General features: G+C 31.7%; 1 protein-coding gene across 3 annotated transcripts; it reads left to right on the top strand.

The window, feature by feature from the left end:
* Positions 1 to 7,007: 7,007 nt before the first annotated feature.
* LOC110609109 (N-terminal acetyltransferase B complex auxiliary subunit NAA25) lies at positions 7,008 to 26,076 on the top strand. 3 transcript variants are annotated; one of them, XM_021748456.2, is made up of 19 exons: positions 7,008 to 7,346; positions 7,448 to 7,604; positions 7,737 to 7,855; positions 7,966 to 8,040; positions 10,874 to 10,967; positions 11,074 to 11,192; positions 12,009 to 12,079; positions 13,178 to 13,319; positions 13,418 to 13,593; positions 13,942 to 14,147; positions 15,835 to 15,965; positions 16,604 to 16,680; positions 17,275 to 17,349; positions 17,512 to 17,704; positions 17,946 to 18,065; positions 18,146 to 18,284; positions 19,324 to 19,364; positions 19,524 to 19,778; positions 24,963 to 26,076. In XM_021748456.2, the coding sequence occupies exons 1-19, from the start codon at positions 7,200 to 7,202 to the stop codon at positions 25,665 to 25,667; spliced, it is 3,042 nt and encodes a 1,013-aa protein (XP_021604148.1). In that variant the 5' UTR covers positions 7,008 to 7,199; the 3' UTR covers positions 25,668 to 26,076. The 3 variants fall into 3 exon arrangements, with proteins under 3 accessions (XP_021604148.1, XP_043807046.1, XP_043807049.1); XM_043951111.1 differs by lacking the exon at positions 7,966 to 8,040; XM_043951114.1 differs by lacking the exons at positions 7,008 to 7,346; positions 7,448 to 7,604; positions 7,737 to 7,855; positions 7,966 to 8,040 and having other exon boundaries at positions 11,064 to 11,192.
* Positions 26,077 to 26,098: the final 22 nt, after the last annotated feature.

Here is a 26,098-nt window from a genome sequence, read left to right as displayed (position 1 = left end):
GCTAGATTAGTGTATGTTATCCTTATATATACAAACTTTTTTATTCACAATTCCATCTACATCGTAACATTTGTAATTGTTAGCAAACAATTAACCTTTAGATACTATTTAAAACTTTAATAATAAGTTGTAGACATCCACTTTTAGAAGGTTTTGTTACACTTTTTAGTTTGAAAATCAATGTTACTTCAAGCAATCCTTACCTTATAGCAATTGAAATATTTACTCTTGTGTTATCTTCGTTCCTTCTTATTTTCTTCATTGGCCTTTGAACTATTTAATTATCTTTAATAATTTTGCATATGTATAATATAAGATGTTCATGTATGAGCTTACCTCAAACTAATAGGCAACAATTAGAAGGATTGATGGATCATATCCAAATATAGAATGAAATCTACCATGACTTCAACCTTAACTCAATCACATTGAGAAGGCCACCTCCATTTAATATTGCTACTAATAAACTTAACATGAACAATTACTACTATATAACATGTCTAGCAAGTTTGTCTTGTTCTTAACACACTTTTATATCGAAAATAAGGCCCTTTTGGAGTTTACTATATATTCACAAACTCTTCATGCAACTCACTTGCATCTTAGATAAAGATGTTATACATATTATACTAGTTGTTATTGTAACATTTTCAAAACATCATTTCTTTCATTTGGGGAACTTAGAAGTATATAATCCTAAAGACATCACATGTGAAACAAATTATTCGTGTAGGAATTGATGCATATGAAGATGAGCCCAAATTCGTAACACATGATAATCCATGAGATGAAGTATTCGTGAACATAAATGAAGCAAATGACTAATGAAGCTGAAAAAAAGAATGCAATGTAACTTGGTTACAACCTATCTTTTAGCTACATAATACATATGGTTGAATTGCACTTAAGTCTATTTTATTATTTTGGTATTTTAGTATTTTATTGAACTTATTTTGAATTAATTACGCCCATTTTTAGAAGCAAATTTATACAACCCATTTAGGAGAAAGATTTCTCCAAGCAATCTAGAAAAAGAATATTTAATATAATTTAAATTTGACTATTTGACCAAATATTCTTTTCATATTATAATTAAGTCTTTAAAGACTAAAATTAGGTTTTGGAGGCTATAAAAAGACCCCTTAAGTGGTAACCATGATTTTAACATGGTTTGTAAACATTAAAATTTTTTTTGGTTAATAAAATTCTAGAGAAAATTTTGTTTAACTTTGTATTGTATCAAGAATTGGCATCTTATCAAGTTTAGTAATTTCATAACGATTTCATCCTTGTTTCTTGTTTGATTATCTACGTTCTTATTTATTTATTATTCAAGAGTATATTAGCATGCTTAGAATAATCTTGGCATGTGAATTGATATTATTATGTATTGAGATTTTATATTGCATTGTTAATCCAGGGTTTTGCATCAATTCGTATCAGAATATTAATTATAAATAAATTTCAATTTATCTATCTTGATTGTTATATTGTTCAACTTTAATTTTATAGTTATAGTTATTGTTATATTTATTTCGTTGAGTCAATTTGTTTTCTTATTTTGGTAACTTGTTTATCATTTCATTTGTTATGTTTGCTTCTCAATTCCATATTACCATAAGTTTTAGTGAAAAAAAAAAAAACAAGAAATATTTTGATTTGAAAAATTCATAGAAAAGAAAAGAAAAAATACATTAATTAGTCTATCGATTTTGAAAAATACATTAAAACGTCCTTGACATTTTAAAAAGTCTATTAGTTAATCCATTCGTTAATTTTTACCGTTAAGTGTTTGACTATTTAAACTACATGGCTTGGAAAAACTCATTGTTTGTTCCTTCATATTTGTAAAAAAATATACTAATTAATTTTTCCATATTAAGAATATTCTAGACTTTTTTATAATATTTAATTATTAATATTAATGAATAGACCAATTAATAGATATTAAAATATCAAGGATATTTTAATATATTTTTCAAAATAGAAAGACCAATTAATGAGTTTTTTCAAAATATAGAGACTAAATAGTAAATTTTTCAAAAGAAAAAAGACACTTGATTATTGAAATTCATTTTTTAAAGTTGAAAGAAAGAAAAAATGACAACTTTATAGTTTGTTTGACCTGTAGCTTGACTAAAATTACTATTTTGAGTTGTTGGAATTGTTACACACCTAAAGTTGTTGTTTTTGGGTGGCTTTTACTAGTTTAGAGCTTTCAATTATTAGTATATAGTTTAGGGTCAGTTTTCGTTCCTGTTAAGAGAGTGTGAAATTTGTTTTACTTTTATATTACTGTTTTCTTTTAATCTTTATTATCTTTGTTTCATTTCATTTATTGGCATTTCATACACATAGGATGACGTAGTTGCTACATGTTACTTGTTAAATTGCATCTTTAGCATACTTATTGCCATTGTGTGCTAGTGTTTTATTATGTGCATGCTTGTTTCTAGTTTTGTTGTTACATTTCTTTATTGTTTTAGGATGTCATCATTTAATTCCTCTTATTGCAATTTTATTAGTCTTGTGTTGTATGTTGGTTCCAAAGTGCAACATTCCTAAGTTGAATATTGAGAAATGAGTTCATAAGAGGGATAAAAGTCAACTTGTAAGTAAAACACGAGTGTAAATACCTGTTCAAGAGAAACACGTGAATGAGCATGTGATGTCCAACTTTTAGCTTCTTGTTATTGAGATTAAATTGTTGGAATGGCAAGTAAAGTCAAAACGAGATGTTGGTTATGGTATCATCAAGTGAGGAGCCCATTCATGTGTGATCTATGTTTAACTTAGAAAAAAAAAATTCAATTTTAGCAACCCGTATTTTTACTTTACCATTGCACGAAATGATTACAGTATAATATATGATTACAAGGCCTACAAATGGACCAAAGTTTTCATGAAATCCTTATTTATATTTATATATATTTGTATTGAGATAGTAAATCTTATGTTGTTTTTCTCTCCAAACACACATATAAACTAAAAATGTTTAAGTTCAACAACAAATCTAAAAATTAATTTCTAGAGTTAATAAAGGCAACTACATCCTATTAGAACTATTTAGTTCCTTATTATTTCACATTAAATGATAGAAGTGTGGGTAATTTAAATTATCATCAAGAGTTTCTTTCTTTTTATATCTTATTTTTGCTTTTGATCCTATATATGGGTATATGCTCTAATCTCTTTTAAATTTATTTTATAAAATACGCAAACACATAAATAAATTGAACATAATATTACTTTTAAATTCCACAAGCTTTATTAAACATAAAGTCTATCAGTATTGATCCTTTATTAAAGTTCTTTTTATAAAAAAATTACAAAATCTGCCATAATATTAATTACTTAAAAAGATTCATTTATTATAAAAAAAAAGAAAAAAAGGTCTTTATTATTTTTATTGGCAAGATTGCCATGTTTACATTAAAGGTGAGCATTCAGTCGGTTCGATTTAAAATCAAACCAAACCGAATAAATCGAAAATTAAAATTTTGATATTTATAAAAATCAAATCGAATGATTTTGGTCAAAAACTGAATCAAACAGAACTAGTTTGATTCAATTTGATTTAGTTTAATTTGATCGGTTTGAATTTTTAATAAATTCTTTATTTTTTATACTTTATTTTTAGTATTTTAAAATTTAATTAAAATATTTTAACTTTAATATGATTTAATCTCTCTATATTATTGAAAATAATATATTATTATTACTAATCGGTTCAGTTCAGTTTTTTTCGATTTTTTCTGATCAAAATCAAATCGAACCGAAATAACCGAAATTTTTAAAATGAAAAATTGAACTGAAATGAATAAAAAATCGAATCGAATTTTTAAATTAATTTGGTTCGATCAGTTTTTTCAATTTAAATTGAATAATGCTTACTCCTAATTTACCTACATCAACCAAATAATTCTATGTGCCTAATAACAAGCAGTAATCAATAATTGCTTCTTGCTTTTGTATTTATTTTCTATCTCTATTAGACTCTAGTAACTTTGGGATCATAAATCATTACGAGTCATCTCATGTAAATTCAATTTTTTTTAAATTTATATTTTCATTTTCCAACCATATTAGCCAAAATATTTTCATATTATGCCTACATATGTATAATATTAAGATTGTAGAAAATGACTTGATTTGAATTATGAAATTCCCATAACACATAGTTGTCCTGCTTTGCTATTATTATTTTTATTATATATATTTCTTTTAGTCTTATAATTGTAGAAATATTCAAAGAGTAACTTATACATACTTTAATTAATTCAAAATTATTTTTAATTTTATAGATGAGTTTCAAAATGTCATGTCACCTATAAAATAGACACAACTTTAAAGTTATAGTACGCCCTATACATTGAAAGTTTCTTCCTCAAATTCAAGCGACTTGTTGCCCACTCAGGTGACTTTTCGCTCACCTCATACGCCTTAAAATGCTCACTCAGGTGGCTTTCTGCCCATCTCAGGTGTCTTAGCGCCTACTTTAGGTGCCTTAAAATGCCCACTCAGATGATTTTTCGCCCACCTCAGATGCCTTAAAATGCCCATTCAAGCGGCTTTCTGCCTATCTCAGGTGACTTAGCGCCCACCTAAGGCGCCTTAGTGCCCATTAAGGCGGCTTTCTGCCCCCTTCAAGCACCTTAACACTCATTCAAACGATATTTCTTCCATCTTAGGCGCCTTAGAGCCCATTTAGATGATATTTTACCCACCTCATGTTTCTTAATACCCACTCAAACAATATTTCACCCATCTCATGTGCCTTATCGCCACTTAGGCAATTTTTGCCCATCATAGGTATCCTAACGCCTATTTAGGCAATATTTTGCCTACCTTAAGTGCTTTAGTGCCCACTTAAATAACATTTTACCCATATCAGGCACTTTACTGCCCATTTTTATGACCTTTTGCCTTCTAGGATGATTAATCGTTAAAATTTTTGCAGTTTTCTACCAACATAAAATATTTCCTGATCAATTTAAAGTGAATCTTCATTATTCTAAAATAAGTTTTCATTGTTCTAAGGTGAGTCTTCATCATTATGAGGTATTTTCTTTTTAGGATGATTATTTGTCATAATTTGTTCGGCAAATATCAAAATTAGCTCAACCGTTTATCATTCAAAGATCATTATACCGATAAATTACCACTTACATTTTGCGGAGACAAAGGATAGATAATGTTTGGCTTAAATTTTCAAAGAAATAATTTGCTTAAAATCTTTAAAACAACATCTTGTCTAAAGCCTTTAAAGGAGACAACTCTCTTAAATTTTTTAATTTTCAAAAAGTCTAAAACGATTTGAACTTTAAATGACTAGAGTATTAAATCTAAAATGCATCCCTTAACATCAAACCTAAATATTCAATCACTTGATGCAGGGATTAATGATATAAATAGATATAAAAATATATATTAGATTTAGGTCCCAATAATCCAAAATACATTAACAATTTAGATACTTTATAAATCTCTTAATAAAATAGTAGAATCCTAACTGAAATTGGACATTATCCATATTAGAATATTATCCTTATATAATTATTTTATCTCATACAAGATTCCATATCCTATCTTGGATATAGTTCTATCATCTCATATGCTCCTAATCGTATTCAAATTCTATCTCATGCATTATACGAGGATCTCATGACTCTATATACAGGTACACTATTCTCTTAAACAGTCAATTCCATATTTTACCCAATACACATACTAACTTAATCATCAAAGAGGTTGTCAAGACAATCTACTTACTATTTTCTCCTATTTCGTAGGCTTATACCTGAAGAAATATAATAGAAAAATATCAAGTACTTTGATCCTTCATTTTTCATTTGAAAAAAATATTTAAATCCCTGGTAACTTTTGTCTAATAATTTTAAAAATTGACTTTTTTGTTTAATTTTCAGAAAAAAAACTTACAAATTTAACTATTTTTATGTGATATCAAATAGTTTTAAGTAGATTGTAAACTTTTACAAAAAGTAGTTTTAAGTAGGTTGTAGACTTTTACGAAAAGTATTTTAAGAAAAAAATAGTATTTTTAAAAGTTTGACTATCCATTCACTTTGAACTAACATTTATGATGGATGGAAGGACGATAGTTTTGAATGGACTAAATATAGAGAAATTTAATAGTTTAATTTTAAAAATACAAGGACAGATATGTTAATTATGCTAAAATTTAAGGAGTATAATATAATTTATCCAAAATAAAATGTTTTACAACACATTAGCATGGACTTCAAGTGTTCACAATGGTATTTTAAATTTTGAAATACATATTCTCCTATTGACTTGTTAACTAATAGAATTATAAATGGAAAGATTTTTAATTTGAACAAAATAATTATAAAAAGATTTAAGTGTTAATTTTAAAAATATAAAATCTAATTTATTAATTATACTAAAATTAAGAAATGAAAATATAATTTATATAAAAAAGTTTAAAAGTACACTCAATTAGAAATATTAAGTTTTGGCTTTTTTTTAATAATTATTTATTTTTATTTAGAGATATATTAAAATATTAATTTATGGTTAGAACAATTATGTGACAATAAGTATTAATTTTAATAGAATAATTTAATTGTAGAATATAAAATAAATTCATGTGTATAGTTTAGGATATATTAATTTAAAATTTTTTATTTAAAATAGAATTATTAAAATGCAAAAAGTTTTGATTTTTTAACATAATCTTAAAATCAAATTATAGTTTTTATATAAAAAATGTTAACCAATTTATTTTAACTTTCATTAAATAGATTAAATATTATAAATATTTAAAATTTTATAAATTAAATAATATATATGATTAAAATTATAAGGATTTAGTTAATGGTTCCATTGATATAAGGATTGAACAGTTTGTTTTGTAGAATTCATGAACATTTTATTTTATAGAATTAATAACATTTTAATTGATTAATTTAAATAGGCATTAGTAATTCTCCATAATAATTTATGTAACCGGGTTTGAAAATCGTGGTAGCGTCTTCTTCGTATCAGCGTGTTTTCTTACTCTCGCATCCAAACACTCCGATTAGGTTTCCCACTTCCCACAATCTCAGTTCCATCATCACACAGATACACGACTTAAACCGTAACCTTATTCCTTTCACCAATTTCGCCAATTCAAATTACCCCGACAGCTACACACGCACAGAGATCGAACTCTAATGGCTTCCAAGTTCGGCTTAGCTGGCGGTATACCGGAGCGGCGGGTACGACAGATATGGGAGGCCATAGATTCTCGGCAGTTCAAGAACGCTCTCAAACTGTCCAGTGTTCTGCTCTCTAAATACCCAAATTCACCTTACGCTCTTGTAAGTTAGATACTGTTACTGTAGATGATACAGGTTATTTGTGTAATCTCTCTTTAGATGCGGATTTTAGCTTTTTTGTTTGAAATCTTGTGCTTCTGCAGGCACTGAAAGCTTTAATTTTGGAAAGGATGGGTAAATCTGATGAAGCATTATCCATTTGCTTGAATGCCAAGGAGCTTTTGTATAAAAATGAGTCTCTTTTGATGGATGATCTCACTCTCAGTACGCTGCAAATTGTTTTCCAGCGTCTTGATCACTGTCAGTATATGCTTTGTTTACTTGGTTGAAACTTGAAATGCCTTTTGAGAACTTGTTTAATGCATACTATTTCTGGGGATGTTGTATTTTATTTTATTTTTTGGTGTTTTTCTCCCTCTTAAATGTAATCAGTGGATTTGGCTACTGGCTGTTATGAGTATGCTTCTGGTAAATTTCCAAATAATTTGGAACTAATGATGGGGCTTTTTAACTGTTATGTTCGTGAATATTCATTCGTGAAGCAGCAACAGGTTGGTTTTCTGGTTTCATATCTCAATTTTCTTGTTTCTAAGTTGTTACATTTCTTTTCAATGGGTTATAGAACGCCTATTGCTACCTGTGGTTTTATCTTTTTCCGCAGACAGCCATCAAAATGTACAAGCTCGTTGGTGAAGAAAGGTTTTTGCTCTGGGCTGTTTGTAGTATCCAGCTACAGGTTCCTGCGGCCTTCCTTTCTCAACTCTTCCTTTAATATTTTGTTAACTATTCCTAATACTACTTAAAATTTTCCTCTTCTGTTAACCATATCCTCATTCTCTTTTTAATTTGATGCAAAAAATGAAATGCCACTGAGGATATCCATTCCCCCAAAAACTCCCACTCCCCAAAAAATCAAACAAAAAGTATAGGAAGAATGTGGAAAATAATGCAGGTAGGAATATATTAGTTTTTCAGTGTTTGATGCAAATTTTATCATATTGTCCCGCCTTTTCTTCATTGATCTTTTTTTAATAGTTTTTATTTTTACCTTTTAAATATTGGTTGTTATAATTTGCATGTTGCTTATGAAGGTTTGACAGATTTAGGGGATGAAAGAATACTGGCAATTACATTTTCTGCCTTAACATTGGTTAGTCTTTGTTTGCTTTGAACAAGTCTGAACGGTGTACATTTCTGCCTGATAGGAATAGGATACCCTTAAATTAAGAAAAAGGGAAGAAGCAAGATTTGTATATAATTGAATGAAAGTGTTTTGAATAAGATATTTCTTGAATAAAACTATTTAAGAAAATATTTTACATGCAGTTTGAATTGCTTCAAAAAACCTACAGTCTACAAAGCCTACATCGTATCTGTTGATGGTTGCAGCAGCTCAACTGTCCTATCTGGTTTCAGATTTGATTCATTTGAAACATAGCAATCCCTATGTTAAAAAGGATATGGAGATGAGTTCTCGTATATTAATATCAGAAACTTTCAAAAACTCCAGCTAGTATGATTTGCAACTAAATATGTTGGCTTTGATGTGTATACTCATGCAATAGTGGCATGGTTTTAAATTGCAGTGGCCTTTTTTCCTGCCTGCCTTGGGATTAATTTTCTATTTCGGGATGTCTTTTCTTTTCATTTTGTTTTTTTCCTTTACCCTTATTTTTTGATACTAGAGCAGTTATTTATTTATTTATTTTCAATAGACTTTGACAAAATATTAGATTATTTTTTTTAATGATAATCATCATAAAATTTTTATATGTATTTTACATATTTATCCCTATTTAGGGGCATTTTATATATTTCTATTTAGTTGGAGAACAAGAATATTTTGATTTATATATTCATATTTAATTTATTCCATATATGTTTTAGATCTTCGGCCTTCCATTATAAATATAGAAGCTTATGTATTTCGAGGAATAAGATACAATTGGATAAAGATGTAGTTGTTTGAGGCTTTATGTCTATGGACGTAGGTTCCCGTGGCATAAGTACATAATATTCTCTTATTATTTTCTTCCATATCTTTTCTTATTTTAACTTTAACATGGTATCAGGGTTTTGTTCAGTTGAGAGTCGGTACTATTTACTGGTACTGTTCATTGGCATTGTTCATGGCACAAGTTTTTGCATCTGATTGTTGTGTCTTCTGGAACCTTGTTAGTTGCTCGTATTGGTGTTTTCTTGCTGGCATTGCCTTTAGAGAGAGAAGTGTGATCTTGTGAGTTAATTTGTTGATGTATCCTCACTGCTGTCACTTCAGAGGGGGAAGTGCAATCCTAAGGATTTATTTTGTGTTTTGATACTTTGTGTGGCTGCATTTGTTTAGTTGTTCTGGAATCTGCCCTGTGAGCTGTGTGTTGTGTTTATTTTTTTGAGCTGTTGCGAGGAAGTTGTTGGCTTTAGTTAGAATCTCGTTAAGGGGGAGTATTAGAATTTATGATATTGTATGCTTAGAATTAAGAGGGTGTGTTACGAAAAATCAGTATGTATTTTATATCAATTCCATTTTAGGGGGTTTTTATAAGTTCGTATTTAGTTTTCCTAGTTTATTTATTCTATGTACCTCTATCTCTATACGCACGAGCAGATGCACACACACACACATATAAATATAAAAATGCAGAAGCTTATGTATTATGAGAAATAAGATACAATTGCCCCTTTGATTTTTTGTATTTGTAGATGTGGCTTGTGTAGCCAAACCATGTAAATATTCTCTTATTGTTTTCGTCTTTCTCTAATATTTTGTTTTAACTTTAAAACTGGTCTAGTAAAATGCTTCATTTTCAAGGGGCAATGTCAATGGGAAGTCATATCCCTCAACTATAGCTCACTTGCTTTTGTGTTGTTTTAGGTTTGCTGTGGCTTCCCCACCCCCTTACCACCCTTGACTTGGGATTTACTTGTTTTTTTCAATAGCCTTTTCAGTATGCCTTTTTTCTCACTTTGCTTTTTTCCTTTTGTCCTTATTTTTTAATTACTAAAGTTATTTTTAAATTTTTTTATTTTATTGTAGAGTTTGGGGAAATATTTAAATAATAATAATAATAGTAATTATTATTATATTTTTCATTGTCATCATTAAATTGTTTATTTTCAATGTGCACCAAATATCATACGATATTGTTTAGCAGATTTTCAATCTTACATAGACAAACAGCACAAAATATTTTGTTGTCCTAAAAAAATTTTTTAACTGAAATTAATTTTCATGAAACAATGGACCCGTGTATTTTCTAGATAGTACGGAGTGGCTTTATATGAAATTCATTATGCTAATATGCTTTTAGAAACAGTTTCAGTTCTATCTATTTTTAGTATTTGAATCAGAAGCTTTAGTTAGTGATTTAGGTTTTTGGATTTGGATGGATGAATAATCTTGGGGTCCATTTTTTCCAAGAACTGGCACATAAACTAGTTTCTTTTCTGTTAAAATTTTGCAGACTTTATAGCTTTGTCTAGCTGGAATATAGAAGTATTTATCTATTGATAATTCTTTATGGCGAAATGCATGTGTTTGCATGCTTATTTATTTCTATCACTTCTTGTAGGTGTTTTGTGGCAATGGAGGAGAGAAACTCTTACTCTTAGCTGAAGGCTTACTTAAGAAGCATGTTGCTTCCCACAGCTTGCATGAACCTGAAGGTTTAATTCTTCCTCCTGTCCTTTACTATTAGGTTATTTATTTATTTATTTTTTTAAACTTATTTAATTCTTGGTTTCCTTACTAAAGTTTTATAGTATCTTGCAGCTCTTATCGTATATATATCCATATTGGAACAACAAGCAAAGTATGGTGACGCATTGGAAATTCTCTCTGGGAAACTAGGATCACTTTTAATGATTGAAGTTGATAAATTACGCATACAGGTACTTTCGAAAGCTTGTTCCTTGACTTTTGATGGGGGATAAAGGTTATGAATTATATTAACTTTTAAACAATTTGTTGTTGATTTTATTTCTGGGAAAGCATGGACAAGTTGCTTTCTAAAAGAATGATAGAATTCGGAAAACCTCTTGTGCAGTGTATGATTCAGGATGTCAAAATAGTTGACGAACAGCCTCTATGTCAAATTTGATTTGTTCAAAGAATCTGTTTCCCAATGTTCAATTGTTTCTTTACCCTAGTGAATAAGATAATATGTTGCTGCTTCACTGGTAAAATATATACAAGAATGATGTTTGTCTTGAATGATTTTAATTTGCAAGTAAATCATCGTATATTATTATTTAATAATATATTTCATTAGATGTTTATGGTATAAATAGATTGAATATTTTAATTGATACGAGTTATTTGTGAAATGTTTGAATGATAGTTTTGGCCAGTGCTATCTGACTCCACAAATAGCATTTCTGATTTCAAAACTGTTTCTGATTTCGTTTTCTAAAACCATGGTCTTATCATTAGTAATTGATGGAAAATGGCCTTAGTGTAGATAAATAACTCTTCAGAAGCAGATGACATCCATTTGGTGTTTTCTTATCTGTTCATATGCTTGGGGCTTTATTTTCTTCCACCTTTCGTTTTTGATCATTTGTCCATTTGATAGAACTTCTTAATCATTCAGAGGTTAAAATATTTCTTCTCATTTTGGGCTTTATTTGATTTGATATGAACTTCTTTCCTGTTATTCTTTTTTTTCCTCTCTTATCTACTTGTACTCTTTGACTTCAAGTTGACAGGGGAGGCTGCTTGCCAAGTCAGGTGATTATGCTGCAGGAGCCAACATATATCAGAAGATTTTAGAATTATGGTATGCTTATGGAATCTAGAAGTTCTATAATTTATGAATGCAAATTTGAGATTTTTTCTCTTCACTTGGAAGCTGCTAAGGTGCATTTTACATAAAGCAAGAAGCTACTTCATTTTCAATTAAGCTGTGACTTCAACCTACTGCCTTGTTGGCCCTATAAATTTTCTCCATTTTCGTAGCTTCTTTATTTAAAGATAACATGGTAAGATTTTGTTTTTCGTCCATTCTGTTATATTTGGTTTTTGCTTCATTGCTTGAAGGGCAGCCATATAATTACTACAAGTGGGAGTGACATGGGGATTCAGAACACTTCTCCATTGTTTAATGATCTGGATGGACTGGGAAAAATAATTATGAGTTCTTCTGAAGGGTTGTTATGTGGGTATTGTAATAAAGTTAGATGTAATGACACAAATGGACAACTTTATTTATTTAATTTTGGTGTTTGTTAATTGAATTGGGTTTCATTTGGTTGTTTTATGTTACTGAAATAAGCTAGGCAATAGTATTGTTTTTATGGAGAGATTGACTTATCCTGAATATGATGAATTTAAACAGACTGCAATTGCGTTATGAGATATTTTCTTGAAAGATTTATAGCTCTGTACATACATATGTACAAATATTACAACTCTTGGAAAAGAGTTTCGTTGATACTTGCACTTCCTGTTCACTTGGTGGATATTATAATTTGTAAGAACAACTGATAGTGAGAACCACATTTTGCATATCTTGGTAAGCTTATGAAATCATCGAAATATTCATTCTTGTACCCCTGGTGCAAGGACTTCAAATGAATTTATTTGCCAAATTTTGATTTTCATTTTTTCATATTTATTATTATTATTTATTTATCTTCCTTATTTTTAATTCTATCTTATGCTGTACTAATATTAGGGTGTTTTCTTCTGTTTCTTTGCATACATAAATGGGTCTACTTGTATAGCCTCAAGTTCCCATAGTATGAGAATTTAGTTAAGACTCATACGTAATTGAATTAAGTTTTGCCTCGTTTTCATTCAGGAGTTTGCTGATTCTGATCACTATACTTTTGCACATATGTTCTAGCTGTTAATGTATTTTTCATTCATCTGGCAGCCCTGATGATTGGGAGTGTTTCCTGCATTATCTAGGCTGCTTGCTGGAGGATGACAGCAGCTGGAGTAATAGAGTGAATGGTGAACTAGTTCATCTCCCTAATTTTGTGGACTGTACAGTATCTCACTTGACAGATGAAGTGGTGTGTTTACAGCCTTTTGCATTTCTTTGCACTTTTTGTGTTTCCTTTGTCTGTTACAATATTTTGGTACATAATTTGTGTTTAATTTTGGTATGCAGTTGAATTGTCGTTTATCGAATGCATCAGCTTTTGTGCAAAAATTCCAGGTGGATGCCAGTAATTGTTTTATCAGAGGTCCACATTTGGCAATTCTTGAGATTCAGAGGAGGCGACACTTATATGGAAAGAAAAACTATGATGAGATAATGGAAGCTCTAATACAATATTTTTTCAAGTATGTTAAGCTGAATTGACAGCGCCAAAGGAATTTCTCTTTTGTACATAAATTTTCATGTACTGATGGAATTTCATTTTGTTTATATATCAGCTATGCTCAGTGGGATTGTTGCTTTTGTATGTGTAGTAATATCACTTTCTAAATTTTGGACAGGAAGAAAGTACAAAATTATTATTTTCTTGCTGTTATTTTTTTGCTGATTTGTATGCTTTAAAGCAATAAGTTACTATTATTCTGTCATTTGCAAAAAAATATATTGTTTCCTTTATCATGAGAACTATATGCACAATAATGCTGAATTTTGTGCTATATCATCTCAAAGGTTCTTCCATTCTCTGAAAACAGGTTTGGTCATTTGGCCTGCTTCACTTCTGATGTTGAGTTGTTTCTTCAAGTCTTGTGTCCGGATCAAAAGATGGAGTTTCTAGAGAAATTAATGAAAAGCACCACCCATCCCCTTACAACAATTCCAACTAAAGTGCTTGGGCTGTCAATAACTGTATTCAAAATTCAGCAGTTGATTGGAAACATAGACAAGCTCCCTGTTGTTGGTGCGTTGCTCCTTTATATGTGCTTGCATGAATGCATACATGCATCCACTTGCTATCGTGGTCTGCTGGCATATCCAATGCATGATATCTTTCCTGGAAACAACTCTAACTAGTAATACCATTGATTTTGTGGTAGTGATGCACGATCTTCTAGAGATATTAGGTCTACCTATTTTAGGAAGAAATTTAGGAACTATTTCACTTTAGTTGGGAAGTTGACTTGATGATGATCTTCTAGAGATTTTAAGAAACAAGTATGAATACTGTGGCTTGCGGTAGGTTGACACAATATTTTTAATAATTTTATATGTTTATCATATAAAGTACAATAATAGTATGACACTAAATGTGAAATTATGTTGATTTTGTTATGCACTGAATCATGCAATTATAAAGATTTAAGTTTTTAACACTTAGTTGTTTTAAAAATTGATAATATTCTCTTCTTTTTTTTAAACATTTCTATCAATGCAAGTATTGTTAGTATGTACATTTATTTTTGATATAACATTTTAAGAAATTTAATTAAAATTAAAAGTAGTTATTTTAATATAATATGCTTTTATTGTCAAGATACTGAATAAATTAAATAACTGGAAATTATATAATATATAATGCTATTATTCTTAATAATTTATTATTTTATCAATTCCTGTTTTACTATAGATGATAAATCTTGCATAAAATATCCATTTTATTTCTTATCAATTAACTCTTAAAAGGTTAAAAAGCTAGCTTCACTTAATGATGTTACACAGAAGTCTCAACTAAAAATTAGAATTAAATTAAAGTTTCAGTTTTAATCATTACACATTGTAATATTAGTTAAAAATTATTAAAAGTATAATTTTAACAATTACAGAAATGTTAATTAAAGTTTTAATAATTTTAAATTTTAGCAACGTTACAATTGCCAAATAGGTTTGATTTTCTTCTATGTCGATAGGCCTATTTTTAATGGTAAATATATGGTTATAATTTTATATTTTTACCCTAATTTCTTAATTTTTTTAAGTTAATTTTTGCTGTAATATTTTCTTTATATTTTATTTATTTTTCTTATATGTTGTATATAATATAGAAGTAAATTGTTATATTAATTAAATAGCCTTGCCTTGTGGATTGTGGAGAATGAATAATAAACTAATGAATGTAAGAAACTCAGTTAGTATGGAATTAACTTGGCCCGTTAGTAAATTTGGGGAAAAAAAGGTTCAGTTAACAAATATCCTCCTTTTTTTTTTCTTTTTTAATTTAAGGAAAACAGAAATCCAGAGTTGCTGTTTCTAGAACAGTAACTCTGGTTGGGTTTCAGTATATAATAAAATTTAAGAAGCAGTATTTTATTTTAGTTAGGAAGTTGAGTTGTTTTAGGATTCCTAATTCATATTCAAATATTTTCTTCTTTGATGTTCCAAATCCTAACAGTTTTACTATAAATACTTAAATCCTCTTAAGTATTTTGGTAGACTCTTATTATTGATTTTGTGACAATTGATTTGAGAATTGTTTCTCATCCCTTTGAGGGTTTTTTTTTGTTCTACATCAGGTGGTACATTTGGTTTAAATCCCAATGTAGGGAAATTTGTTTCTTTATTCGGTATAAATTTTCACATGTCACCTCATCATCATCATCCAAGCTTTTATTTGATTTACTTTTTTCACTGATTATCTTAACTTCAATCAGAACACGAGGCTTTTGCTGCACAAATGGTGGAGATGTATTGGAAAAATCTCCCACTATCAAAGGACCTGGATCCACAAGAAAGTATGCATGGAGAAGAGCTGCTATCTATGACATGCAACGTGTTGGTTCAGGTATGCCAATTGATGTGATGGTTCAAATTCAATGTATATATTTGCGGTTTGCATGTTAAGAATATCTTTATAGGTTGACTGAGTTTTTAAAGCTTCCTTGCTAGGGCATTGTTCTTTCAGTTCGTGACATGTTCCGTGCTTAAATCATTTTGCTTTTGGAATAGTAGTTTTGGCGCTAGTTGATGCTTAGATTATTTAACTATTCATCTTGATAAGTTTTACGACGCATTAAGTATGAACCTTTTAATTTTGATTTGGTCAAAAAAAAAAACCAAACCTTTGAATTAGTGAAGTTTTAACCATGGTTGGATTCAGTAATATTAATATTACATAAATATATGTAAATTTTGGGCTATATAACCTCAAAAAGCAATTTTTTTTATGGTTTTAGTTTTATCAATAACATTTAGTTTTGGCAAATTTAACCCAATTGCCAAACTTGTTTCCCTATGTACTTAATTTCTTCACAAACAAACCTTTGATTATATTTTCTTATTCATGCATAGCCATCCATTAGAAATGAACCCCAGCACTATCCTTAGCTATATGACTAGATTGAATGATTCATTTGCCTACTCTCTTTCCATTCTTATATTTTATTGCTTCTTTTGTTTATTTACTTCAATAATTTTCTTTAGTTGTACTGGCGGACAAGACATTTGGGCTATATCATGGATGCGATTATGGTATTGGAGTTTGGGTTGGCTATCCGACAGTAAGTGAAATGTTTTCTTCCCTGTTGCTTGCTATTGTGACATTGATTTGATGGAACGTTAACTGTGAATGTAGCAGATAAAGCATTGTGTTGCAGCTGTTGATGTTTGTCATTGCCTAATGGCAGTTTACAGCCTGTTTGGAACCAATTAAATGTACTAAAATTTAATTAAATTTAGTCCCGTTCAATTAATTTTAAATAAAATCTAGAGATATTTGGAATTCTTGCTAAATTGATGAAGTTCATTTTAATTCTTTTGTTTGGGATGAATGAAAAGTGAATTCAACATGAATATTTTATGCTTATTTAATAGAAGAAACAGTTGCTTTAAGGATGCTTTAATTTTTTGCAGTGACTGCAGAATCAACTGAAATGTTTTCCTGAAATATCATACCTATTTTGGTGTGATTTCCAATCTCTACAGGAGGCCACGTTTTAACCCTTATCTTGAGAAATGAATTCTATCATTTAAGTGGGTTTCAAACATTGAGAGTTGAGACTAGTAAAGTTGAACTAAATCCTAGCAAGTTGATGCCTTTCAGAAATTATTCATATTTTTGGATCTAACATTATGTATTTCTTCATACTTGACAGATATGTATGGCAGTATAAGATCTTATTGGTGCACTTGTATTCACACTTGGGTGCTCTTTCGTTAGCTTATGAATGGTAGGTTAATTTAATATTTGTTTACAATGTTAATTTTATGAGATAGTATGCAACTCTTTGATGCCAATTGCATTCTGATATGTCTCTACTTGCTGACTTACCCTTTTGGAAAAGTGTCTCTCACTCTCTCTAAGCAGCTCTTTGAATCTCTTTCCTGTTTAGGTATAAATCTCTAGATGTGAAGAATATATTGATGGAAACTGTTTCACACCATATTTTGCCCCATATGTTGCAATCTCCTCTTTGGGTTGATTTAAGTAATCTACTGAAAGATTATCTCAGATTTATGGATGATCACTTCAGGGAATCTGCAGACCTTACATTTCTTGCCTATCGCCATAGAAATTACTCAAAGGTATGATGTATATTTCTAAGTGCTGGTAGTGGGTCATTAATTGTATATAACTATTTCTTTCATGACTTAATTATCACTGTCTAGTTTCGGATTACTGTCTTCATTTCCTTTTTCATCTTTTTCCCACTCAAATACTTCGTCCTTTTCTCTATATGGGAGTGGTAATTTTCTTGTGGCATTGAGAATACTTAAGATGCTTCTGACTGTGTCACCAAAAAAATTGCTTCGTATTTTCTATCAGGTAATTGAGTTTGTTCAGTTTAAAGAGCGATTGCAAAGATCTAATCAGTATTTAGTTGCGAGGGTTGAAGCATCGATTCTACAGCTAAAGCAAAAAACCGATAATATTGAAGAAGAGGAGGTGTCTATCCTTTCCTTTTTATTCATTTACGACTGTGCTTTTATGTGATTGATGACAGATATCGATATTTTCTCTTTCAGGGTATCCTTGAAAGCTTGAATTGCGGGATTCACTTTGTTGAGCTTTCTAATGAGATTAGATCTAAAAATTTGACCTTCAATGAAGATTTTCAATCACGGCCTTGGTGGACACCATTTCCAGAGAAAAATTATCTTTTAGGTTAGCATAAAATTCACCTTGTTTCAAATTTCAATTTACTAGGTGAGCTCTTGGGCAGCAAAATGTACTGCGACCTTGTTTCTATGGAAGAATCTTAAAATGCCTCTTGGAGTTATATTAATGTGACAATAACACACTGTATAAACCTTTGGATTTCCTGTTGAGCGTCTGAACCCTTTAATTAATTAGTTAATTTTTTGGTGGTTTAAATTGGTGTCTACTCTAAATGGAACAAAAATTTGCAATTAGATCTTTTGCACTTTTCCAGTGATTGAAAATGGCAATCTCGACTAATATAAAATTTATCTTTGTTTGCTACATAAATAGATATTATTATTTTTGGAAGGAAGAGTTAGGAAAAGGGGGCAGAGTAAAATAATATTTTATTCAATTTGGGAACTGTTTGTCTCTGGGGTGCAAATGCACTTGATTGCAAAACTTTTTTCTGCCTTAACACTGTCAATTGCAGAAAATTAAAATGTCACTATCCCCTTATTAATTATGGCCATTAGTTCAACTATTAGAAATAAAAAGTATTTAGCCATTTGATACCTAGTAGCTAGCGAATGTAAGCTGTTCACTGTCACTCTTAAAATCCCCCCTCCCTCTTTTCTTTCCTTTTCTTAATATATTGTTTAAATCAAGTAGGAATGAAAAACATTAATAAATTGTAACTTTTTGTGTGTGTAATGAAAAATTATTCCCTGCCTGTACATATGTATATCATGGTTAATTGAAGCATTACTTGCTTTATGTCATAAACTTATTCTGAAAGAATAAGATAAACTTGTCATTAGTAAATTCTAGAAAGAGCATCTTAGTATTCTTTTAAAGATCGGTCAAATTCACAATAGCTGAACTTCTATTTCTTCTAAATATTCTTATTGCATTTTGTCCCAAGTCTCTGATAATTTGGTGGCTCATAATTATATTCAGAAGCTTTGGAGTTTTTCTTCTTCTTTGTTTTTTTTCTCTTATTTCTTGTTGGTTTTTATTTTATGTTCTCTTCCATTTAATTTGTGCTATTTATCTCTTCAAGGTCCATTTGAAGGAATTTCATACTGTCCAAAAGAGAACATGGTAAGTAACTTAGTTCTATGTATTTTTTTCTGTGTATACTGCATTTTGATAGCATGAACTTTTCTTCAATGGTTTTATTTATTTATTTATTTTCATTTTTTAAAATTTGAATGTCCTTTACATTATGTTTTTCTTTGATGAAAATTGGCCATAATATAGACAGAAGAAAGAGAAGAGAATGTACGTAGGGTTATTGAAAGGAAATCTCTTCTCCCTCGGATGATCTATTTGACTATTCAAAGTGCTTCAGTATCACTTAAGGAGAATGCTGAAGTCAATGGTTCTGTATCTGAGCCCAAAATCTCATCAGAGTTGAAGTTTTTGCTCGAGCGCTATGCAAAGTTGTTGGGATCTTCTTTAACTGATGCAATAGAAGTGGTTATGGGAGTTTCTACTGGCCTAAAGTCATCTGAGGTATAACCAGGCAGTGCCTCTCTCTCTCTATAGTTGATATTACTGCTTGATACTATTTCTATGTTTTATAAGTGTGCATGCAAACAAATGAGATTACTACTGTCTAGCATCAGTGTTGATTTAGCTTTTTGTCCTGCTGATAATTTCTTAGGATGTGCCCATGTTGGCATATGAAAATAGAATGCATTCCTTTGAGAAGTAGAATATGCAAAATTGATTGGTGAAATGGAGTTTAATCATTTTCAAAGTTACAGAAGCTTTGTTTGGGTATTTCTGTTGAGAAAACACTTGATTATAGTTATTAGATGAAGATTTTTGGGAAAATTTAGAGAATTCTTGTATTTTACTCTTAATCTTTACAATTGGTTTATATGACTATTTATACGCAAAGAATTATATCTAAACAGAAAGCAAATAATCAAATAATAATTACAGAGATAATTAAGGATCCTAATCAAATCAAATCAAATCAAATCATATCCCTAGAATCAGTTAGGATTAGCAAATAAGTCAACACTCCCCCCTCAAGTTGGTGCAAAAATGTCGCACATGCCTAACTTGCAAATTAAATTATGGTAGATCTTGTTGTTGAGCCCTTTAGTAAACACATCTGCAAGTTGTCCAGTAGAAGTCACATGAACTAGGCTCAAGACACCGTCTGTTAATTTTTCTTTAATGAATTGTCGATCAATTTCAATGTGCTTTGTCCGGTCATGTTGGACTGGATTTTGTGCTATACTTATAGCAACTTTATTGTCACAATATAAAGTTATATTGTCTCTCTCGTGCAACCTCAACTCCTCCAATAACTTCTGTAACCATAAGAGTTCACACACACCTTGGGCCATTGCTCTGTATTCTGCTTCAGCACTTGACCGAGCAACAATACTTTGTTTTTTGCTCCTCCAAGTGACAAGGTTCCTTCCCACAATTGTGCAGTAGCCAGAGGTGGATCTCTTGTTATCAAGAGACCCTGCCCGATCTGCATCTGTAAAAGCTTCAACTCGGAGGTGACCATGTTTGGAGTAAAGAAGTCCTTTCCCTGGCGTAGACTTTAGGTATCTTAAGATGCGAAGTACAGCTTGCATATGAGTCTCGCGAGGGTCATGCATGAATTGGCTGACTAAGCTAACAATATAGGCTATATCCAGTCGAGTGTGTGAGAGATAAATCAACCTTCCTACCAATCTCTGGTATCTTCCAATATCCACGGACTCACCAGTTCCTGCTTCCAGCTTGTGATTACTTTCAATGGGAGATTCTGCTGGTTTACACCCCATCATACCAGTTTCTTCCAACAGATCCAGAGCGTACTTTCTTTGGAAGATGAAAATTTCTTTTTCTTATCTAGCCACCTCATAACTAGGAAATATTGCAGTTTTTCTAGATCTTTGATTTCAAATTCCTGAGCTAACAACCTCTTTAATTGAATCATTTCCTCTTTGTCACTGCCTGTCACCACTATGTCACCACTATATCATCAACATAAACAATAAGAAGGGTGATCTTACCCTTGTGATGTTTGATAAACAGAGTGTGATCAGCATTGCTTTGTTGGTAACCAAAGGACATCATGGCTCTGCTAAACCTGTCAAACCAAGCTCTAGGAGATTGTTTTAGTCCATACAAAGCATTTTTTAACCTGCACACCTTTCCTTGTGTCTTCTCATCAGCGAATCCAGGAGGAATTTCCATGAACACTTCTTCCTCTAAATCTCCATAGAGGAAAGTATTCTTCACATTAAACTGTTACAAGTCCCAGTCCAAGTTGGCTGCACAGGATAACCAAACTCTGATTGAGTTCATTTTTGCAACTGGAGCAAATGTCTCTTGGTAATTCACTCCATAGGTTTGGGTGAATCCTTTAACAACTAATCTAGCCTTAAACCGTTCAATTGTGCTATCAGCTTTGTGTTTCATTGTGAACACTCATTTACAGCCAACGAGTTTCTTCTCAGGTGGGAGAGTGACAAGCTCCCAAGTCTCATTTTTAGCCAATGCTTTCATCTCTTCAATTATTGCTTTCTTCCATTTAGGATCTGCAAGAGCTTTCTGCAAATCCTGTGGAATAGACACAGCGAAAATAGACAAGGCAAAGGCTCTATAGGAAGGAGATAAAGATTCATAAGAAACAAAGTTGGAAATAGGGTGTTTAGTACAAGATCTGACCCCTTTTCTTTGTGCAATAGGTTTATCTACGTTATTGAAACATTCAAGAGTTGTGGGTAACTCACCAGAAGAAAGAGTTGTGGTTACACGTAACTCACCAGAAGAAGATTCATGATTGGGTAACTCACTAGGAGAAGATTCTTGACTCTGAGTAGACTGCATAATGGCTTCTTCTGCCTTGTCTCTCCTCGAATACCTTCTCAAATCTAGCTTGTCCAAACGACCAGTTCTCTCTCCCTGATTAGACATCTCCCCCTGTCTACTAGAACTCAAACTTTCTAGTTGAACCATATCATTTAGAATAACAGAATTCGGGATCACTTCTTCTTGCTCATTATTTTCTCCCTAAAGAGGTGAGTGGGTGGTACTGAAATAGGGTTCAGTTTCTCGGAAGGTAACATTCGTACTAAGTATTTCCTAGAAGGAGGATGATAACACTTGTATCCCCTTTATGTTGGAGAATACCCAACAAACACACATTTAAGGGCCTTGAGATCCAGTTTTCCTGCCGTCCTAGTATGGACAAAGCAAACATACCCAAATACTTTTGATGGAACAACATATGAATTCTTCCCTTGTAGAATCGCCAAAGGACTCATAAAGTTGAGGGTCTTGAGAGGCATTCTATTGATAAGATAAGCAAATGCAAGAATTGCATCTCCCCAATATGCTTTGGGTAGATTCATGGTGAACATAAGAGATCGAGCTACCTCCAATAGATGTCTATTTTTCCTCTCAGCAACACCATTTTGAGCACTAGTATAAGGACAACTAGTCTGGTGTACTATCCCATTACTCTCCAAATAAGCAGAAAAGCTACTATTCATGTATTCTCTTCCATTGTCGGTTCTCAAAATTTTCACTTAGTATCAAATTGAGTAAAAACCATCTTATGAAAGGATTGAAAACAAGAAAAGACATCACTTTTAGCTTTAATCAAATAGACCCTAGTCATTCGAGTGCAACAATCAATAAAGGTGACAAACCATCGATTACCAGACAAGGAGACAGTTTGAGTAGGCCCTCAAACATCAGAATGAATAGTCGCAAAAGGAATTTGACTTTTATTATGACTCAAAAGGATAAGATGTTATAGTGTGTTTAGCATACTCACAAGTATCACAAAATAGAGAATCAAATTGAGTTCTAGCAAATAAATTAAGATAAAGTTTTTCTAAGGCAAAAAATGATGGATGCCCTAATCGTCTGTGCCACTGTATTATTTCCTGATTGACGTTCTTATTCAAAACAGGCTTGAGATATCGAAGAACCTGGATCACCCTCCAACATATATAAGCCATCATACACCCTACCATTGCCAATCCTCTTTCCTGTGTGAAGATCCTAAATAACACAATGATCAGAAAATGATTCAATTTTACAATTAAGGGCATTGGTAATAGCACTGACAGATAAAAGGTTGATAGAAAAGTGGAGAACATGAAGGACAGATGATAATTTAATGTTGGATGTGCAAATAACAGGACCTGTTCCGGATATGAGAGTAAAAGAGCCATCAGCAATTCTGACACTATTTTTGGTTAGAGAAGGAAAATAATTGAGAAAGCCTGTAGAAGAGCCTGTCATGTGTCTATTCGCACCAGAATCGATAATCCATGGAACATTATTAAGAGAGGAAACATTACCTGACTTTACAAAGTTAGATGTGGCACCGGAGGACGAGTAATCAGAATTAAGAATTGAGATCCTTTTACCTTTTGCCATGGTAAAGATTTGTGAATCGTGAAAGAATAGGAGGTACCCAAGGTTGTACACACAAGAGAGCCCAATCAATTCACCAAAGGACCGGGTAGCGGCACGGGAAGGCCTGAAAGATGGTCGGAATCGTCGCCAAAGTGATTGGAGCCGCGAAGCAGCATCAGGCGATTGGTCACGCGTCGAGAAAGGGAGGCACGTGAGCCTCACGTGCGGGCTTTTTCGGTGTCGGAGCTGAGCGATTGGCCGGCGATAGTTCTGGTGCCGACGGTGAGAGGAGGAAAGACTCCTAGATGGGTTAGTACCAAAAAAGGTAGATCTAGGGTTTTGAAACCCTAAAGAGGAATTTGAACCCTAAAATCAAGAAAAGGCGCTGATACCATGAAGATTTTTGGAAAAATTTAGAGAATTCTTATATTTCATTCTTAATCTTTATAATTGGTTTATATGACTATTTATACACAGAATTATATTTAAACAGGAAGCAAATAATCAAATAATAATTACAAAGATAATTAAGAATCCTAATCAAATCAAATCAAATGAAATCATATCTCTAGAATCAGTTAGGATTAGCAAATAAGTCAACATTAGAGAATATGAAAAAGTGATATCAAATTAAGTTTTGTCATAAGAACTCAGGCCCCTTGTTTGGAATCAAAGATTTCTAAGAAGTCAATTTAATTCAATTCTTTTATTTTCTATCTAATTTCTTGTTTGGAATGAAAGAATTTATTTTTCATTTTTAAAGAAAATGAAATTGTGCATGATTTTGTTAGATTTCATTTGAATTATTTTCTTGCGAAATGAATCATGCCAAATGGAGGAATGGGACAATGACAAAATTCCTGATTCCAAACTACTTTTTCTAACAGCATCTAAAATATTGTTTATTACCCTGAAAAGCAGTTTTGACTCTCAAACTTTAATGCCAAACGGCCACACTAACCATTTGACTTAAAGCAAACTAACTTCATCTGTTACCTTTTGTGTCAAATGCCAAGATCCTGAGACTGAGAAATTTGATTGTTTAGTTACCTCCCATTGTCCTAAGGCTTGGGGTTCAGTGAAAAAATGGTCTTCAAATATCCATATTTTGACATTTTCTGGTTCTAAGGCAAGGAACTTGATTTGCTTCGTTTTGTTTGTACTTTCTCGCTAATGACATGCTCTTTCTCAAGTCGTGTGGAGTGCAGATAACAAGTGTGCTGGCTTTGCTACTAGAAATTTGTTAGCTCTGCAGTACCAACATAACATTTGATTCACTTTTGTGTAAATTAATGCTTGAACTTTGGACAGGCTTTTGGTTCAGATATGGTCGATTGGCTTAACTTCGCTGTGTTCTTGAATGCGTGGAACTTGAATTCCCATGAGCTCTCACAGCCAGGTGGAGATCAGTGTGTTCATATATGGCACAACGTGGATGCTTTGCTGTACAAGTATATTTCAGAGAAAACCAGATCTATGGAGTCTCTTATTTGCACGCCAAGGGGTCATCTTCCGACTTTAGTGCAATTGGTTACAGAGCCATTGGCTTGGCATGGTCTTGTACTCCAATCCTGTGTGCGCTCATCTCTTCCATCTGGAAAGAAGAAGAAGAAAGGTGGACCTTCAGAGCACTCTACATCTCTACTATGTAATACAATTCGAGATTCAATTGATTCTTCCCGTGATATAGTTGAAGAAGTTGCAAAATGGATAACAGACCAGATTAAAAGACCAGAGGATGAGGTTGTGGAAATTATACTATCCTATCTTAGGAAAACGGGACAAGGTGAAGGGCCTGGGCAGGTTTTCCAACTTCTGGAAAGCTTTACCTCATCCGTAGTAGATGAGGTTGAACTCGGTAGCCGGATCCCCCAAGCAGTAAAGTTATGGAGCCCTGTTGATGTTGCTAGGAAGATAGTAACTGGTAGTTCTACAGTATTATCTGAATTTCTTCGCATTTGTGAGTTGAAAATCAAGTCGTTGCGGGCACTGAAACAGCAGATGGCTCAAGTCTAATGAGTTATGCGAGTACGTTGGGTGTGAAATCAGTGTTTTCATGTATTTGGCCTAATATGCAGGCACTTCACTTCAACTTTAAGAGTTTCATCTGGTTCAGAATTATAGCCGTCGGTTCCAACAGTATATTAGGGAATGGAGTGCTCAACTTCGTTGCTGGTGCCTTTTTGTGGTCTATTTAACTGGGGATTTCCTGGCGTCTCCTAGTGGTTATGGAAAACTTTTGTGCTACATTTCCTGATTGTATTAGTGTAAACAGAAAAGTTCAATTTTGAAATTATTCTGGATATTCTTTAAAATGCACATATTTGTAATTCTGTATTCTCTTGACTGTGGCATTGTATCATTTGTTTTGCATGGAACCATACGGTTTGCATCAATTTGAAGAGACATAGGGTGTATTTATTTACACAATATATGTGCATTATTTT

Source organism: Manihot esculenta, chromosome 2 (assembly GCF_001659605.2).
Source record: "Manihot esculenta cultivar AM560-2 chromosome 2, M.esculenta_v8, whole genome shotgun sequence".
Lineage (NCBI taxonomy): Eukaryota > Viridiplantae > Streptophyta > Magnoliopsida > Malpighiales > Euphorbiaceae > Manihot > Manihot esculenta.
Note: the sequence above shows the minus strand (reverse complement) of the source record. Positions and strands in the feature narration are given on the sequence as shown.

Bases quoted from the DNA above. Each gene is read 5' to 3' on its own strand.
- LOC110609109 (XM_021748456.2), top strand. From the start codon at position 7,200: ATGGCTTCCAAGTTCGGCTTAGCTGGCGGTATACCGGAGCGGCGGGTA. The intron at 7,605-7,736 runs GTCAGTATATGC...AAATGTAATCAG, and splicing joins TTTCCAGCGTCTTGATCACT to TGGATTTGGCTACTGGCTGT. The intron at 18,285-19,323 runs GTTAGCATAAAA...TATCTCTTCAAG, and splicing joins AGAGAAAAATTATCTTTTAG to GTCCATTTGAAGGAATTTCA.